At 42.3% G+C, this 19,557-nt stretch overlaps 1 protein-coding gene across 1 annotated transcript; it reads left to right on the top strand.

Moving 5' to 3' along the window:
• Window positions 1-2,736: 2,736 nt before the first annotated feature.
• On the top strand, window positions 2,737-19,555 carry si:ch211-117c9.2 (solute carrier family 26 member 6). The gene is made up of 19 exons (XM_049582119.1): window positions 2,737-3,080; window positions 5,660-5,799; window positions 6,306-6,416; window positions 6,970-7,142; window positions 7,256-7,420; window positions 7,671-7,823; window positions 8,033-8,115; window positions 9,445-9,592; window positions 12,765-12,878; window positions 13,011-13,088; window positions 13,197-13,292; window positions 13,394-13,500; window positions 13,606-13,675; window positions 15,344-15,436; window positions 15,616-15,726; window positions 15,836-16,186; window positions 16,337-16,391; window positions 16,628-16,758; window positions 16,889-19,555. Exons 1-19 carry the CDS (start codon window positions 2,935-2,937, stop codon window positions 16,913-16,915), a joined length of 2,352 nt encoding a protein of 783 aa, XP_049438076.1. The 5' UTR covers window positions 2,737-2,934; the 3' UTR covers window positions 16,916-19,555.
• The last annotated feature ends 2 nt before the right edge of the window (window positions 19,556-19,557 follow it).

Below are 19,557 nucleotides of genomic sequence, written 5' to 3'. Positions count from 1 at the left end.
CTCAAAATCAATACTGAGAGTAATTTTGACAAAGACCCTATTAAACATTAACCAGCTCTTCATAAACATCAAATAGATGATTTAAACGAGCCCCGTCAGGAGTGTGACTGATGAATTTGCGTTATAGGGTCATTCAGTTCACAGTTAAATTGGCTTTTATTTAGCAAGTTTTGTAGCTGGAGTGATATATCGGGCCCTTTTTAAATATAGAATGTTTATATAGAAACAATTATACGTATTATGTATGATATTTCATCTGTACAGTTTGAGTTTGATCATGAAATGAGAATGCGTTCAGTTCATTTCACCTCTTGATAGTGGAATCAACAAATGTAGGCATGATTTACTCCACATTCCTGTTTTTTGTAAGGGGAAAGTTACCTTTGTGGCATGTGCATGTGGCAGCTATTCACATCAGTGAAAAATGAATCCATTTTAATTAACTGATAAACACCTGGACTTTAATAGCTCATATATGTTTCTGCCTGCCTGCACACTCAAAAGACGTCCCACCTATCTGTGTTCTCTGAGGAGTCAAGAATTAAGTTTAAATATTTCAAGAAAAAAGTTGTAATATTACAAAAATACACTTCAAATATCTACATCTGCTGATGTGGTAGTATCACTGTTACACCGCCTGACAGACACAGAACCACATCTGGGACTCTCTGGATGAAATAAGGGAAGCTGAGAAAACACTTTTGATCAGGCATAACACGTGATCAACCTATACTGAAAAATAAAATGCCCTGTCCTTTACTGAATCAATATGAGATGCAATGTGTCCTGTGTTTTTATGCACAGAACTGTTAGAATGAGGACAAGTTTGCTCAAATATTGGTTGGCACAATTCTGTCCTCCCAAGATATATGCAAACCAATGCCCTTATTTCAAATATCAAATATTATTAAATATTAAAAAGTGGAAAACTAGAATGTAATATGAGTGTTACGTAGGCTATAACACTTTCAGTTGTAGTTTTGGTAAAGTGTTAGTATATCACAAAAAAAGTAGTTGATTGGTTAAGATGTCATAAAAAGCTCGCAAAAATGCCATAAAAGAAGTCATAGTATAGTATGTCATGAAAAAGTCATTAAAATATAGTTTATAGTAGTCATAGTATAATTTGTCATAAAAAAAAAAAAAGTAATATGCTGGATTCCAGTGGCACTCAGTCATCAAAACTGGCAGCACAGTGGTGCAGTGGTTAGCACTGTCGCCTCACAATAAGAGGGTTCCCAGTACAAATCCAGGGTGGTGGATTCTGTGCGGAGTTTGCATGTTCTCCTTGTGTCAGCGTGGGTTTTCTTTGGGTACTCCGGCTTCCTGCCACAGTCCATAGACATGCAGGTTAACTGACTCTAAATTGCCCGTAGGTGTGAATGTGAGTGTGAATGGTTGTCTGTCTCTATGTGTTAGCCTTGTGATAATATAGAAATATAAAATATATGCAAAAACATGTAGTGCTAACATTTAAAATATACAAGAAATAAAAGAAAGGAATAAAAGAAAAATATGAACTTGCAGGAGTAAAAAAGATCAAATTATATACACAACACAGTGAGAAGTGAGGTAATGTGGCAGGACAAGGATGGAAGTTAAGGCGGCGAAAGTCCAAGTGGGGCAGCAGGAAGGGGTGGTGGATGGGTCCAACAAATACAGGCTTTCACCTGAGAGAGCGGTGTTTGCGTCCGTAAGATTCTAAAGCCAAACCCTGATATTTCGACAGCACCCAGGGTTCCTCGCATGTTGTATGTGGACTTGGAAAGTCCATGACCTAGCACGTCAATATGTGACGAGGTCGGTTGTCTGCTTTCTTCACTTCTGTTTCTTGCACTCAACTGCCAGAGCGATTTCAATCGCTGATGAGCTCCGCCATCCCCGACACCAATTAAACATGCTGAATCAGGTGAATACAGCCAGCGAGGGCTGACATGGGCCGGCTAGTGTCAATGGGACCATTCACACTGCAAAAAATAGGGTGACAGACGCTCTCCAACGGCCCGACATTGACCAGCAGCCAACTGCCGATTTGATGCGTTTAGGCATAACATTTAGGCAGAACACATGGCACTTGATTTAATTTAATTTAATTCAGTAAAGGTAAAAACTGTTTTAGTTCAGTAAAATTTAAGAACTTGACGAGCCACAAGTCACATGTAAATCTGCTGGTCTGCTCTCAGTCTGAGTTATTTTGGGTTTATGTGAACAATCTTCGGAAAGAAGTTGTTTTTTTTTGATTGCCTCATTCCATAAAGCATATTGGGCAATGCTAGTAACACAACGTGTTTCAGCTTTGCTGCTGACAATAAACATGTTGTTGCTTTATGTCTCTTTATCTCTGAAGGAGGAAAGTTTGGCAGCCATAAAGATAAGATGTTTCATTCAATCTGGTGCGTACACACAAACCTCACCAGCATACTTTCTGTTCCACAGTTTGGTGAGGCGTTTGCTGCATAAACACTACAATGCGAACTTTAATCTTAAACACAGGACTGTGAAAAAGTGTTGTACCCTGCGCATTAAACAGAGTGTGTCAGCTGCAGTGCTGCTGTGTGACTGTCAGTGTTTTAACAGTTTTTACAGTTTGGAGTGTGTTTACCAAAGTTCGGCCTTTCAGCTGCAGTTTTCACCAAGTTAATCACTACAGGGTGACACATGGATAACCTCAGGTGTGTGCGTGCAGAACGGGGACATGTGGGGTGGCAGGTGTCTTCTTATAAGGACTGGAAAGGAACAGTCACTCCCACAGTCCAAAAACAAGCACTGTCAATCAGTACAGAGAGGCGAGGAGGCTTCACTCTCACTGCACACTGTTTGGCTTCTTTTGTGACAACACTTTAAGTGTGTGTGCTGTCTTCATCAAGGAGGACCTTCAGGCAGGAAAGGAGGACACTGGTTTTAAGGCGGTTGGCTGGATCTGGTCTAACAGACATGGACATGGAGGAGAGGGACTGTTCAGCTAGGGAGTATTTTGTGAAGAGGAAGGTCCTGGATGAGTTATGTCTGGATGAAGTGGCACAAAAAGGGACTTGGTCCACTAAACCAACCCTGGGTAACCGAGTGAAAGAGTCCCTGAGGTAAAGATGGAGAGGAGACTATATATGTGGAGATAGTGGTCTGACATGCAAATGGCAAAATATGAAGATTAAGAAATGGCACAATCTGGTAAAAAGGACATATTTGTGTGTGTTTGTGGACAATGTTGGGAAGTTAGTTTTGAAATGTAATAAGTCATAGATGGCTAGTTACCCTCTTGAAAATATAATAAGTAATGTAATAATTTTAATTACTTAATCAAAGTAATGTAACTTAGTACATTTTATTACATTTAGATTACTTGTCTTATGCAGCTGATGGCGGTTACATTAACTGGCCTGTAGATGTTTCCTCAGGTTTGACATCAAACATTTTGACGCTGATATAATTTTCACTGCTGGTAAACAAGCTTCACACTGTACAGAAATGTTAGAGCCCTTTTTCTGATTTCAGAATGAAAATATTGTTGAATTTCCAGCACTGAAACGCCAACAACATCGCCACCTGCCTTGGCATGGTTGAGTGGTTGCAGCCAGACATAGTAGTATTCAAAAGCATAGAGCAATGCACCTTGATTTGATCGGCAGATGAGAGGTGGTGCAAATTCGAGCAAGAGAACCAATCAAAAACAGCATTCAAAATTGTGAGAGCATACTGCCAGATTAATGGAATCTGTCTGGACATAGAGACAGCTCCTTGGAGGCAATGGTGTTGCACTCAGATTTGTCCTCATGGCTTTGCTGACACGTGTTTGCCAGAACAGAATGAACACTATATTCTACATATGAACTTTTTGCTGCAAAGAATACATCATAACCCCTTTAAATTAGTAACTGTAATTTAATTGCACATTTTTTCTTAGTACCTTTGTAATGTAATAACGCAACTCTGTTAGGTGTAACTAGTAACTCCCCAACACTGTTTCTGAATGTGAATGTGTTTTTGCGCACTTGCAATTTTCAACTCGGTTTCACTACAAAGGATTACTTTGCACATTTATTTCCAAACAGGAGCGTAGGAGAGGGACGAGAAGAATAAAACTTGTAGAAAAGATTCCCACACAGTGTCTTTTCTACAAGTTTTATTCAACCCAGTCTCACTCCCAACTTTCAAATACTGATGCTTGGTCAGTAGCCTGTCGCCATCAGACACAGCCGCACAGAGGCACCCTTTAGTGGCTGTATGAGACAACCTTGGCAACATTTGTTGGCAACTCCCATAGTATTAAAAGCAAGAAAGTCCGCATTGGGCGGGTGGATGGGGTGGTGAATGGGTCAAACAAACTCAGGACTTTTACCCGGGAGCCTGCTGTTCTTGTCACATGTGAAACCACAGTCAGTCCAGTTGTTTGCTAGTAGCATGCTAGCATGTCATATGATGTTATATTACATTAGTAACATGCATACTTATCTTAAGCCAAACCATGATGTTGTTTTTTTTTAAACCTATTGCGTTTTTATTGCCTAAGAAAGTTAACATAAAAATCAAGTTTTTACCTTCATTCTAAGTTTTTTTTTTTTTTTTTTTTTTTTTTAAAAAAAAGACTGTACACAATTAATGTGCAGAAACTGTACATTCCCTGTGAAAACAGTGGTTCATTTTGAAAAGACACATGGTAACGAGCGCAAATTGACATGGCGTCCCTGAATGTGCTAAACTGATGCAGGAGCGGTACCTATCAAGTCATGTGTAGACGAATAAGTCCACTGACCAAGCATTGGTATTTGAGTTGGGAGTAATGTGTTGCAACTGTGTGTGTGTGGCTGTACCTCTAACTGCCCACTCAACCTGTAAAAAGTGACTCATGAATTAGTGAATGAGTCATGAATGAGTTTGTTGCATGTGCATGCAAATTTATGTGTGTTTTACTGTCTCAGAGCAAAGCGGGGTTGATTAAAAAGGGCTGACCAATGGTGTGACCTGAGTCCGAGCAGAGTTCACTGTTTTATGTAGGAGGAAGTGTTCATGATAACTTGTGTTACATCATGTAAGACTCTTAAAATGAATATTAAGCAATCACAGTAACACAAGATGAAATATTTTCCGTTCAGTTAAGACAGTGAATGAATGATAGTGACATTTCAGCAGAGGACGACAAAACTCAGTCTGGATGTGACAAGTTGCTAAAAGTCCTCCAGGAAAAAGAGGTCTAATATTTGTTTACACAGGCTTTTTACATTTTGATATTCAGGTCAGTACTACACTGCATCTGTTACAACAAGTGAACAGCAGCTCCTAGATTTGCAGGTGATTTGCACTGTGTCACTGTTTTACAAGGCCAGCTGATAAAACCTGTCGCAGGTGTTACAATTCACAAGCCTCATTTTATGATTTTTTAATGTATTACATCTGTTCCCTTTTTTCTAAAACAGCACAAATGTATCAATGTGTTTTACAGGAATGAATCACTCTTCAGCAAACATAATTCAAATGTAATCACATCAACATCGGTTCCTTTCTTTGTCTTTCAAATGAACTCAAACATTAAAGCTAAAAACCTACATATTTTATCTACTTTTCAGGCAGACACACACTCCTCCCTAGTGGAAAACTCGAATTATGAATAGTGTTCTTAGTGATGCAAATGGTATGTACTGAATTTTTGGGATGGTTGTTGCAGGTGTTCGGTGTCCAGACTGAAGCACATAGTACTGAGCTGGATCCCTGTTCTCGGCTGGCTGCCTCACTACTCCATCAGAGAAAACGCCATAGGGGACCTGATCTCTGGCTGCAGCGTGGGCATCATGCATCTGCCGCAGGGTGTGTACGTATGAATGAGAGGGAGCTGAGAGGTTATCCACATCACATGAACCCTGGGGTCGGGGAGCCCTTCTGTGTCGGGTTTGCATGTTGCTTGCTTTTCTCCGGGCACTCCGGCTTCCTCCCACAGTCCAAAGACATGCAGGTTTAAAAGGTGACTCTAAATTGGCCGTAGGTGTGAATGTGAGCGTGAATGGTTGTCTGTCTCTATGTGTCAGCCCTGGGATAGTCTGGGTGTACCCCTCCTCTTGCTCAGTGTCAGCTGGGATAGGCACCAGCCCCCCCCCAAAGCAAGGACAGCTTTTTCCACCTGCTTCCAGCCTTTGTGCTAAGCTAAGCTAATCGTCTCCTCGCTAAAGCCTCATGTTTAACGAACAGATGTGAGATTCGGTCTTCTCTCTTATTCTCAGCTAATGTTGGAAGATGCTTTCAATGTTTTAAACAGCCAACATGTGACACTTTCATTGAACTTGTTTTGGACTTTGTTTCTTATTTCTTTTTACCAGGCATGGCATACGCCCTTCTGGCTTCCTTACGCCCAGTGTTTGGCCTTTACACCTCCCTCTACCCGGTGCTGGTCTACTTCATCTTTGGCACTTCCAGGCACATCTCCATAGGTGAGTAAAAAAAGTGTGTGTGAAGGTGAGGGTGATTTAAATTTACTAAAAGAACACAAAAGCCCCATTTCTACTGAACAGTTCGGCACGGTACGGTTCAGTTCGGTACGCTTTTTTTCCATTTCCACTATGAAGAGTTGCGGATGTACCAATGGAAATGTTCCATACCATTTTGGTCCCCCCTCTGTTGGGGTACCTAGCACACAGATCTGGTACTAAAGGTGGAGCTGTGAACACTGCAGTCTGTTGATTGGTCAATAGCGGTTGTGGCTGGTTTTGAGGCAGAAACCACTGTTCACATCTTTGTTCTGTGGATGATAAACGAGGTGCAGACTTCCATCTGTGTTACGGGTAAAAAGGAAATACAGTGAGTGCTGGACGGAGCAGTGAGTGACAACAACCCCGCCCACATTTAAGGGTACTCTTTGTGGTGGAAACACTAGGGTCTAGGTACCATGTATGAAAGGGTTACTTTTGGTTCCAAAGGTACCATACTGAAAGTGTTTGGTAGAAACGGGCCTTAATACACATTCCTCTTTTTTTTTCTGTTCAGGTACGTTTGCTGTGATCAGCATCATGATTGGGAGTGTGACGGAGAGGCTGGCACCAGACAGTAACTTTATTGTAAATGGCACAAATGGGACTGACATTGTGGACTTCGATAAACGGGATGCGTACAGAGTACAGATAGCATGTTCCCTCACTGTCTTGACAGGAATCTTTCAGGTGTGTCTGTTTGTCCATTCTGACCAAACTAAAAAGTGACTGTATCGAGACACTGAACAGCCCCTCTAAAGTCATATTGTACTACTTCTCTTCACCGCCTTTTCCATTCTTAGATCGTGTTAGGTGTGGTGAGGTTTGGTTTCGTGGTCACCTACCTGTCTGAGCCACTGGTTCGAGGCTACACCACAGGATCAGCATGCCATGTATGCGTCTCCCAGCTCAAGTACCTGTTTGGAGTCAAGCCAGACCGCTTCACTGGTCCTCTCTCTCTTATTTATGTGAGTGTGTCATCCATAACACTATTTCAGGCTGTTCTCGTGCACTGTTTGTACATATAGCTACAAAAAGTAATGCACCACAGTTTGTGTATAAGCCACATATTTATGAGCCAATTTTGTCCACCAGCTCAGTGGCAAAGTCAGTAGGCCTGTGCACACCTGTTTGCTTTCTACACAACATGTGTAATATTCTTATTTCTAACTTCTTCCCCTTGCTCTGTCCTGCACTGCTCCACTCTCTTCCTCACAGACTCTGGTGGATATTTGTCGGCAGCTGCCTGAGACTAAAGTGCCAGAGCTGGTGGTCAGCCTGGTCGCACTCGCTGTACTCATTGTGGTCAAAGAACTAAATGACTGCTACAGACAGAAGCTGCCTCTGCCCATTCCGATTGAAATCATAGTGGTAAGTCCCCCGCTTATTCAGCAGGTGTGCTCATTTAATAGTCCAGCAGGGGGCATCTTGACCACAGAGATCGTGACGGACTGAGGCACTGATGACCTTGTTTTACACATGAAAAAAGAGGGCTTGCTTGTGCTGAAAGTAATGATTTACAAGACATACAGAACCAACATTCCTTGCGCCTTTTTTTTTTTTTTTTTTTTTTTTTACAGATCATAGCAGCAACAATTATCATCCACTTCTGCGGCCTTACGACTATATACAGCATTGATGTGGTTGGAGAGATTCCCAGTGGGTAGGTTCATCTAGTGTGTGTGTGTGTGTGTGTGTGTGTGCGTGTGTAGAAGAGAGAGAGGTGGGAGAGGTGAGATTCAGGACAGCTGCAGGTGCAAGACTGTTCCCAAGATCACAAACTCAAAAGTACCACATTTTGTGTTTGTGGAGAGACTGTGTGTGGTTGTTGATAAGATGAAGGAAAAGAATGCAAAAGAAAAGTCACAGTGTGTGCTTGTGTAAATTACTTTCTAAAAAACATCCATAAGCGAACAGAGTTTCCCCAAAAGGCATAAAACAAGGTTGTGTAAACAGAGGATAATAATAATAGTTGAAAGCTACTTAAAGCGTTTCTTGTTTGGATAACAGTTTTGATTTTCATGGAATTCTCATTTTGGTCGTTTTTGGTAAAGATTGAGGATGGGCGTGTGAGAATGTGTTTCCAAGTATGGGATTATAGTCTGTGTTAAGGTCACACATCCTGCTGCAGTTTAAAGGAACAGTTCACCTCACCAAAAAAGCTTCCCCTTACCTGTAGTGCTATTTATCAATCTAGATTGTTTTGGTGTGAGTTGCCAGGTGTTAAAGATATCAGGTGTAGAGATGTCTGCCTTCTCTCTAATATAATGGAACTAGATGACACTCAGCTTGTGATGCTCAAAGTGCCAAAAAAATACAAATGAAAAACTCAACAGCAATGTCTCTTGCCCTGGTTACTCAAGATAATCCACAGACCTTGTTGTGAGCAGTTCCATGTGGGAACTACTTCCTTTCTCACGCACTACACCCGCCAATTGTATCACTGCACAGAAGGAAGCGTGCATCTACTCATGGACAAGACATTCTCACTCCCACCTCGTCACATATTGACATTTTGGTCATGGACTTTCCATGTTCACATACAACGTGCAAGGTACCCTGGGTGTGTTGGTTGTTGACGTTCTGGGACACCGTGTCAAGATACACCAAAGTAAGTGTTTGTTGGACCCATTCACCATCCCTCCTGCCCACCCAAGTCAGACTTTTGCCACCTTAACTTTCGTCCTTGTCCCGTCTTGATGCAGCCGGTTGCCATTAAACTATAACAACAACCAATTGCGTATCATGCTGACGTTAAAGGACGCCTTTATTTCGTTGGTTTCTGACGCCGCAAGTCACTGCCCAAGGACTGGATTCAGTTAGACTGGGCTCAGTTTGGTAGAAAGAAAACAGTTCTTTGAGATTTTAACAACCTCTGGGCAAATGTGAGCTGTCCTGAGCGGTTTGTGACACTGCCTGTGTGTCAGGATTCTTTGACATGAAAGTGATGAAAACCTGAAACATCTTTATCATCTTTACCTCCCATCTCCAGGCTCAAGGCCCCTCAAGTTCCGGATGCCACATTGTTCTCAAAAGTGATAGGTGATGCTTTTGCAGTGGCCATTGTAGGCTATGCCATCAACATTTCTCTGGGCAAAACGTTTGCCCTCAAACACGGCTACAAGGTGGATAGCAACCAGGTGAGGAACACACACACACACCCACGCACATCTTTGAATTTACGAAGGGACACACACACAGACTGTGGTACTCACAAACAACTGTGAGAGTTATACTTGGAGTCCCTGTTCCTGGCAGGCTCTCTGCAAACAGGGAAGAGTCAAACTTTGTCCTAAAATTAGACTGTGCTCGCTCACAGTTGGTCAGGACTGTCGCATCAGTGGGAAAATGAATCAGATCGTCCTGGAGGGAGTTATTCATTTAAGTCTGACTGGGAATAATTTCTCAGACCTAAATAAGACAGAGAAGAGCCTGTTTGACAGATAGGAGATAAACCAATCCAGAGTTACAACACTGATACCGACAAAGTTTTCCAGGCGGTTGATTGACACGTTTTGGTCCACTGTGTCAAAAGCTAAGCTGAGGTCAATCAGGAGAGACAGGTGAATGAAGTCCAGATGGGGCGTCGGTGGCTTAGTGGTAGAGCAGGCACCCCATTTACAGGGCTGTTGCCGCAGGGGCCCAGGTTCGACTCCAGCCTGTGGCCATTTCCTGCATGTCACTCCCCCTCTCTCTCCCCCCCTTGATACTTGTCTGTCCTGTCAATTAAAGGGAAATTTCGGTTTATTTCAACCTGTCTCCTATTGTCCTAAATTTGTTTCAAGTGACTAGTGATATAAAAATAATAGTTAGCATGTTAGCCGTTAGCCTAGATACAGCCGGGGCGCATAGTAGCGTCAGACCTGTTAAAACGTAAGTGAACAGGCATACTTCAAGTGCAAAGTTAGTCCACTAAACAAGCTTTTTTTCCACAAAGACTGCCTCATATCCTTAGGATAAATGTCAGAGAACATATAGAAAACGACATGTAAATGTGTTGTCTTACCTTACTGGTGTGCTGCCATGTTTGTTCACCATTTAGCTCTGCTTTCTAAAGCGCGACCGAAATATCGCGAGAACAAGCAGCGATCTCATACCATGCCTAAAATCTCGCAAACTCTAGATAAAGCCCAGCTGGATACTACTCCAGGTGGAGGTGTCTCGTCCTCTGTCACATCCAGACCTTGAAAATAAGGCTGCAACCGGTCCCTGCAACAGATGCATTCCTCTTCTGTGGGCACTGGGGCACAGCATTCACAGGTACACCACCAATCTCCAGAGCTACACAGCCTTGCAGCAGCCATTCCTCCTCTGTCGTCCTCTACCTGTTGCGCCTCTCTCTCTCTCCTCCTCCGTTCTTCAATTTCATGAAGCTCTTCGTCAGTGTATTCTGGCTCAAATAAGTAAGGACGGCCATCAAACTCTGCAAAATCAAATTCCTCCTCCACAAAGTCGAAGTCTGGCAAAAAGTCAGCTATTATTCTATAAATCTTTCATAAAATAAATGAATAAACCTTTCAGGCTACTGTCCGGTTCTGCCTTCCAGCTGTTGCTGCTTGTTCGCGCGAGATTTCAGGCACGGTATGAGATCGTTGCTCGTTCTCGCGATATTTCGGCCGCGCTTTGCAAAGCAGAGCTAAATGGTAAATAAACATGACAGCACACAGGTAAGGTTAGACAACACGTTTACATGTCGTTTTCTATATGTTCTCTGACATTTATCCTAACGATATGAGGCGGTCTTTGTGGAAAAAAAGCTTGTTTAGTGGACTAACTTTGCACTTGAAGGTTGCCCGTTCACTTACGTTTTAACAGGTCTGACGCTAGGCTAACGGCTAACATGCTAACTATTATTTTTATGTCACTAATCACAAATTTAGAACGATAGGAGATAGGTTGAAATAAACCGAAATTTCCCTTTAAAGGCTAAAATGCCCAAAAGAAATATCTAAAAAAAAAAAAAAAAGAATGTCCAGATAATTATTTATTACAGATTACAGGTGTACATATTAAGAGATGATATGTGATGATTAAGGTTTGAGCGAAAGACTTCGTTCAATGCAGGTAATCCATGCAGGTATACTTTTAATATATGAAACAGGAGGCTATTAGGACACCCCGATGACAAATTTTGGGGGGCGCCACTGAGTGTGTCTCTGTTTGTAGACAGCACTGTTTACAAATTACAGTTTTCCATTTGAGAAATTATTTTGCCTATTCTATACTGCGTATTTGTGTGATGTAGAAGATGTTTCTTGTTTGTTCACAGTCCTCATCGACAAGTCACTTTGCGCAGCATCAATTTCTGAATTATATCCTAACAGTAATGACAGACTGAAATTTCATCGCCTAAACCTCTTAAGGAGTTGACGGAAGATGCATTTAAGCCAGTAATTATAGAAGTCCATTTCTGAATGTCATAATGCCTCAAATGTCTCACAACGTCATACTGCAGAGCCATCCGGGACTTGCCCCACAGTCGGACACATGCGCATGTGCAACGTGCATAAAGTGGGAGTTACAGTAAATTTATTTTTGCAGTTAAGTTTAGCTTGTGAATAATGAGACTCGACTGTCTGAATAAAAAGTAGATACATGTCACATGAAACAAGCCTGTCTAAGAGGGATCGCAGCAGGTATTACAGAAGAGCGTGTATCACTCCCTCCGTCATGGAGATGTTCTCTTCTGCATATTCATTTTCTTCTGATAACTCATTATTTATACAAAACCACAGCCTTAGATTGAACTGCACTCTCTTTCCTTTGCTAGTACATCAGGACATGTTGCCACTTCATTGGGAAAAAAACAGATTAATGTCACCCTGTAAATAGAAACACACAGAGGACGAACCTCTAATAACCTGTGCATTCCCCCACAGTTCTGCACGTGGAGACATACAGGAAGGTTTTATTTTAAATGTCTTATTCTTGTCTACAGAGCACAGACTTATTCACGCATACACACTGGCAGAGGCATGTGACTGCGTTCAGTCTGCTCTGAGGAGCGACAGACTGCGGGCACTCAGCCTCTAAGAGCTGGCCTGCTAAATCATTAATGCTCAACAAGCTTTATGTAATCAAGTGTGTCTTAAATATGCTTGGCACTGCCCTCAGCCTGGCAGTGATGTATTGACATGGCCATAAAGTGAATGAACAGTGCGCTATGCTATTCATCTGAAGGTTACTTACATATAGTTGTGGATGAAGAGCTATTTATAGATATGACGAGTGTTACATTTCAGTGTCCGTATCAAAGATCACCAGTTTCTGAACTGAAATGTTGTGCCTGTCTTGCTGTTTCTCTTTTTCCAGGAGCTTGTTGCTTTGGGTCTTAGCAACGCTGTCGGTGGCTTTTTTCAGTGTTACTCGGTGACTTCCTCTTTGTCACGCAGCCTCGTCCAGGAGAGCACAGGGGGCAAGACACAAGTACGCACGCACAAACGTTTTGTACAAAAATAGCACAAAAACCACCAATTATGTTTGATTCTAATGTTCGGTGTGAGGCCCTTTATTGTTCAGTAACTGTGTGTGTGTGTGTGTGTGTGTGTGTTTTGTCAGGTTGCAGGAGTGATTTCGTCCGTCATCGTGCTGATCACAGTTTTGAAAATAGGTTCTCTATTTTCAGATCTCCCTAAGGTAAAACTCTCCCCCCAGTACCACTTCTCTCTCTGCAGATATGTTTTAATAACCAATAAGGTTGTGGATATATGTGAACACCTCTCTGTGTGTCTTTGTTTTTCTCAGGCTGTGTTATCCACAATAGTGTTTGTGAATTTGAAAGGAATGTTTAAGCAGTTCATGGACGTGCCTATGCTGTGGAAGACCAACAAGGTTGATCTGGTATGGCTAAATCCTCTTTAACATGCTCAGTTAAATGTTGTGTGAGCTTTGTTGCACTTTGACCCCGCTGACCGTCAGTGTTCATGCTTGCTGCCCTCTAGCTGGTGTGGCTGGTGACATTCACAAGCACCATCCTGCTCAACCTGGACCTGGGTCTTGCTGTCTCCATTGGCTTTTCCATGCTCACCGTCATCTTCAGGACACAACTGTAACTACATGCCACTAATGATGAGTTATTGATGTAAACACAATGAGAGGTTTTGATGAGACTTTCACAGAGCTGCAATAATAATGTCATTTTAATACCTTCCAGGCCCCGCTACTCTATCTTAGGCCACGTGTCAGGCACTGGCCTGTATCTGGACACAGACACCTACAAGGAGGTAAGAGTTTTTTAACGATAAATGAAAGATTCTCAGTTTTATATTCATTTGCAGAAAGTTTAAGGGTCAGCTCACCCAAATTATTTAAAGAAATGCTGTTTGCATGCAATTGCAAAGACGATTTAGCCTCTGACGACAACAGGCAATATTTTGGGGGTTCTGGTGCAGCCAGCGGATATCTGGTTAACAGATAAGTGGGTTACGACTCCTTCTTGCACAGTCAATGTTTAGAGCGCAGTTAACAACTTGACACTGCAGACTGTATGAAATAAGAGCCCGGTCTCACTGTGAAGTTGTCAAAATCCGGCACTTGGGCCTTGACCTGCAGCTTCAGAAACCAACAAAAAAGGGCTTCCTTTAATGTCGGATGATACGCAGCACTGACAATGACAGCATCCAGCGGTGTCAAGGGGACGAAAGGTAGACGGCAAAAGTCTGAGTGGGATGGGCGGGAGGGGTGGTTGATGGGTCCAACAAACACCAACTTTTACCCAAGAGAGTGGTGTTCGCATCCCAAAAGATTCTAAAGCCAAACCCTGTTCTATTTTCCTAAACCTAACCATGTGTATTTGTTGTTGAAAGGGGGGAAAAAACATCAATTTGCGGTGTTGTACCGACGTAGTGCCTTCATTTTGAAAGACAAAATGGAAGTGTATCTTGAAAGAAGACAATGCATAACAGGCAGAACTTGACACGGTGTCCCAGAACATCAACAACCAACACACCCAGGGTACCTTGCACGTCATATGTGGACATGGAAAGTCCGTGACCAAACGTCGATATGTGACGAGGCCATAGTGAGAATGCATTGGAAATAATGGACATACTGTAGCTATCGTGGCGTCACCTACTAATGTATGGACTGCTGTTTTGAAACCTGGAGTTCGACATTTTGGACGTGGCCAACTTGGGTTTTTCAGGCATCTGATCAGGATGCCTCCTGGGCGCCTCCCACTGGAGGTGTTTTGGGCACGTCCCACTAATAGGAGCCCTCGGGGTAGACCCAGAACACGCTGGAAGGATTACATATCTCATTTGGCCTGGAAACGCCTTGGGGTCCTGGATAAGCGGATGAAACTGAAAGGAAATGGATGGACTTTGGTTTGTGACCAAATTCCTGCACTTTGTGTTTTTTTGCTACTTAGCAAATGCTAAAAAATACACTACCTGTAAATGTTAAACCGGCTTAATATCTGTATGTCAGCACTGTCATTGTAAACATGTTAGCATGCTGGTGTTAGCATTTAGCCCAAAGGACCTAGGTGCACTTTCACAAGGCTGGTAGCATGGCTGCTCAATCAGTCTTGTTTGAGTGTCATTGTGCTAATGCTGTGAACGCCACAAATGAAACAAAAATTCCTGTCATAGCCGCTCTGCTGTGTTGGCAACAGAAATATCTCTCAAAGCAGGCAAATGAAAGCAAGACTGTCCGCATTACACGATGCAACTAAGGGCAAATGAGAAAGAATGCTTTTAACCCCCTTAAATTTGGGTGAACCGACCCTTTACAGGAACACTCTGTGGATAGAGTTAGCCCAACTTTCAGTCATTAAGTGGTAGAAGAACTCCATTTAGTTGAACAATACCTGGGGGAGGTACAAAGTGCAAATGAGAGCCAAACAGGGTGTGAGTTTCTGAACTCTTCTGCATCGCAATGTGTCCCTGCAGGCTAAAGAGATTCCAGGAATTAAAATCTTCCGTTCATCTACAACTATCTACTACACGAATGCTGAGATGTACTTGGAGGCCCTGCAAGAGAAGGTGTGTGCGCACGTGTGTGTGTGTGTGTGTGTTCATGAATGTGTGTGTAGGCTTGCATTTGATTACAAGATGTAATCCCAGTCCGCTGTCTACAGCCCCCTTAATTGCTTTCATTATCTCTCTCCCTCGTCTCACTTTCCCCTTTCTCTCTTTAATGTGATGCTCGGCTTTTTGTGCAGAGTGGGATTGAAATTGGGAAGCTGCTGACGGCAAAGAAGAAGCGAGATGCAAAACTGAAGCGTAAACAAGAGAAGGAGAGAAAGAAAGCCAAAAAGGAGGCGAAAAAACAAGTATGATATCCTAACTGACACATTTACAGATACTTCATGTTACACAAATTATGGATTTGAACTTGTAAGTCACAAGTACTTATTTCCACTTTTTTCAACCTTTTGGCAGATTAAAGCAGTCAGCCATCTGTCCAATGGCACAATCTCAGAGATGCATGAAAGGAAAGTCTCAGCAGGACTGAAGGGACAGAGTCAGGGCAATGCTGTAGCCTTAAGCCTGAAAGAAACCTCTGCGAATGACTTCAGCAAAGGACAAGTAAACTGGGCTTACCAACATGACACGACCATGTCAGACTCAGATTCAGACACAGGTTGCCACGGTGATGACAGCACCACACAGGTATCGCACCACGGTGATGAGGAGAAGGGAAGGGCCAGCGGATCAGGCATGCACAGCATCATCTTGGACATTTCGACAACCAGCTTTGTGGACACAGTCACTGTGAAGACCTTGAAAAATGTATGTCTGCCAAGATCTTTGTGTGCTGACATTTCTTAGTTAACCATCAGATGTTTAAATAAATGACCAGAGAGAAAATGTTCATCTGCATTGTTAAAAGAAAGAATAGGAGACAAAAACAAACATGAAGTGATATGCCTTTTCCACCAGATATTCAGGGACTTTGGAGAGATTGATTTGGACATCTATCTAGCAGGCTGCCAAGGTGAGTGGCACACCAGACAAAACAGAGACAAGCTTAACGTCCTTAATGTGGGGTCAAGGCACTGAAGCTTCAGATAATGAATGCACCAAGGTCTCAGCCTCAGTGGCGCCACATTGTTCCCTGAGGGACGCATAAGTCTAACATAAATATTTATTTCTGTTATCACAAAATGCTTTCTGTTTCATGCATTCACATGCTCATTGTCACGCTTGCTTCTCTGTGTGGTCAAATATTAGCATGTGTCGTGGAGCAGCTGGAAACTGCGGGTTTCTTCTCGGAGTCCATCCCAAAGAGCCGGCTGTTTGTCACAGTTCATGATGCAGTGCTTCATATTCTCAGGAGAGCGGGACAGACCGACTTTGTTCTTGTGAGTTCATCACTCTGACTATTATTTACACTTGTACATTCTCTCAGCTTCACTTATCACTTGTAATTGCTGTGATATATTCTGAAATGTTTCCACCCTCAGCTCTAAATCTTCTTGATTTTTCTTTCAGGATGTGCCCTGCAGCACTCGGATGTGACCAGCAGGGGTCAGAATGTTCCAACTATGGCAATCTTCCTCCTCCTTTTCCTCCTCTTCTTAGGCTGCTTCAATGCTCGCTATTCATCGTCATCGTCTCCTCCCCCTTCAGTGGGGGAGAATGCACCATCTTGACATGGCGGCTGGTTGCCATGGCAATACAGGGAGCGGTTGCTGTGGCAACAGGCTTTTTATGATATCGTCTAATGAGATAGCCAGCAATACGTCATTGCAGCTCTCTCACTGTGAGAGACAGAGAAGGGGCGGGGGCTGAGTGGGAGAATGTAACACTGGACTAATAGGAGTCTGTATTTATAGCCTGTGTGAGAGAGTGGAGAGTGAGTGAAAGGTTGACTGTAAGGGGAAGCTCATATGTGAGAGGTGTTTCTGTGAACAGACGGGCCACGATGGGTGTGCATACGTCTGTCTGTCAATCTATACTCTTGAACCAATGCACGCCTTCCACAACAAATCAATAAAATGTAAATATTTGTCATTGATATGCCCAGGCCAATCCCTCTGAGAGGGGTGCTTGATCCTTATGTTACTACTCATTGGCTCCAAATGCCTTCAGGATTCAGCTGAAATGCAGATATGGTGTAATAGACGTCAAAATGAGCAGCGGCTTTTAAACACAACGTGGGTGTATTTATACTCAGTATTCACACGTCTGATTCTTCTGACATCTTGGGCTCCCTTCTATTTTTGGGATCGAGTGTCAAGTGTTATCATCTGCCATCCTAACTATCAGAGGCTAAACTGGGGATGGGAACTGATAGATTTATCGATACCAATGCCATTATCGATTCTGCTTGTCGGTTCGATTATCTGTTGCTTTCTCGTCAGTTTTCTGTGTAGAAAAAAAGTAAGCCTTCACAGTTTTATTATCCGAGTCTGAACACAGAACATGTCTGTTTTCAGTCAAAGAAAAAATCTGCTAAGCCTGCCTGCATGGTGCTAATGTAATTATAACAGAGGATATTAACCCTCTGCTGATCGGTTGGGAAGCAGTGGCACTCACAGTGCGTAGAATGTCAAATACACCACATTCCATGTTGTGTCAAAAGATATTCCAGCACATTGCTCGTGTTTCCTCCCTTAAATGATCATTTCCCAGACGTCATGAGCAGCACTGTTGTCATCAGTCTCCGTGAAATTAAGCCGCGCTTTAGACTGTCTTGTTGCAAGTTTGCAAAGTGCAAGTGTCAGCAAAATAAGCCGGCATCAATAACAGGAAGCAATAAGCGAGGAAGGCGTACCATTCCAATGGACTGGTCAATGTGGGACCGGATCTCAACTGGAACCAGCTCTTGATTCCCATCCCTGGGCTAAACACAGTATTGTAATTTATCATTTGAGTCGCCCACCCTTTTTTTGTTTGTTTTTTTACTTTCAAAAATCTATGTGGGAACTATATGTTTGTGTTTAAAATGTACACAAGTGAGGTCCACTTATATGTGCAGTTGTATAAGCTGGAAAAATGACTTTCCTAATCATATTAACTCATTTGTATCTGGTGACTCTCAGTGAGATGTCAGGACTTCCATCCGTAAATAAATTATCAACCTGCAGAAAACACTGATCTGTGTATCAGTGATTCTCAAATATTGGTTCATCAAATTAACCACTGCAATGTAAACAAGGTCAAGTGTTGTAAATTAGAGAACACACATATTTCACTGTTCACTGTTGTTCTAACTGGCTGACTAATGCCTGAGATCCCCTGAGGATCCATATCTAACAGCAAAGATAAATCATCCTATTCATAAAAGAAAAATCTAACAAAAAAACAACATTTACGTTACAGCACACAAGATTAATGATAGGCTAACTGTTACCCACGAATCCCTATGCAGTCATGTGAGCTAGCTAGCACTAAGTCACTGTGCAGCCCTATCCCTAGGAGCTCTGCTTGGCCTTGCTTCTAATTTTTCCCAGTGGCCACTCTCGATATTGCAGCATTTTCCCCAAAGACCACTGTAATAAAAAAGACTTCTGTAAAACTATTGACAGAATATCTCAAACTACAAACAAGGTCAATTATTAATATTCCTCTTATGAATATTTGATCCACAGAGATTTTGTATTTGTGAAACTTTCCTGTGGCCGATAAAATCACTTTAAAATCTGTGATGTCATACCAGTGTTAAGTCTATGAGTCGAGAAGGAACTCGACTGGCGGGAAAAACACAGCTGCGCATATTCAGTGGGCCAAAGAAGAAGCTAGAAACTTTTTTTGCTGTGTGCAAGTTTTGGTATCTCGTTATTATTATACATCAATGACTTATCCATGAAAGTGAGTGAACTAGTTAGCTAACATTTATGTACTATTGAAACATACTGGCCGATTAGTTTATTATTATTACGACAGGCAAGCGCAAACTAGAGAAGACCAAGAAACAAGTGCAGCTCACTGTTACACGATACATGTAGTAGGGGGTTCCTGCTCTGTCTCTCTTTAAGTTAAGGGGTCTTTGGCCTGAAAAACACTTGAGAACTTTGATCTGAGTTTATTTTTATACAGTCGGTGTAACATATCTAATGTGATCAAACCAGAGTAGTTTTTGTACTTTTATCTAGTGTATGCTTTATGAATAAAATACAAATGAGACCATGTAAATAAAGAGTCATAAAAACACTGCA

The sequence above is a fragment of the Epinephelus fuscoguttatus genome, linkage group LG7 (genome assembly GCF_011397635.1).
Source record: "Epinephelus fuscoguttatus linkage group LG7, E.fuscoguttatus.final_Chr_v1".
Taxonomy (NCBI): domain Eukaryota; kingdom Metazoa; phylum Chordata; class Actinopteri; order Perciformes; family Serranidae; genus Epinephelus; species Epinephelus fuscoguttatus.
Note: the sequence above shows the minus strand (reverse complement) of the source record. Positions and strands in the feature narration are given on the sequence as shown.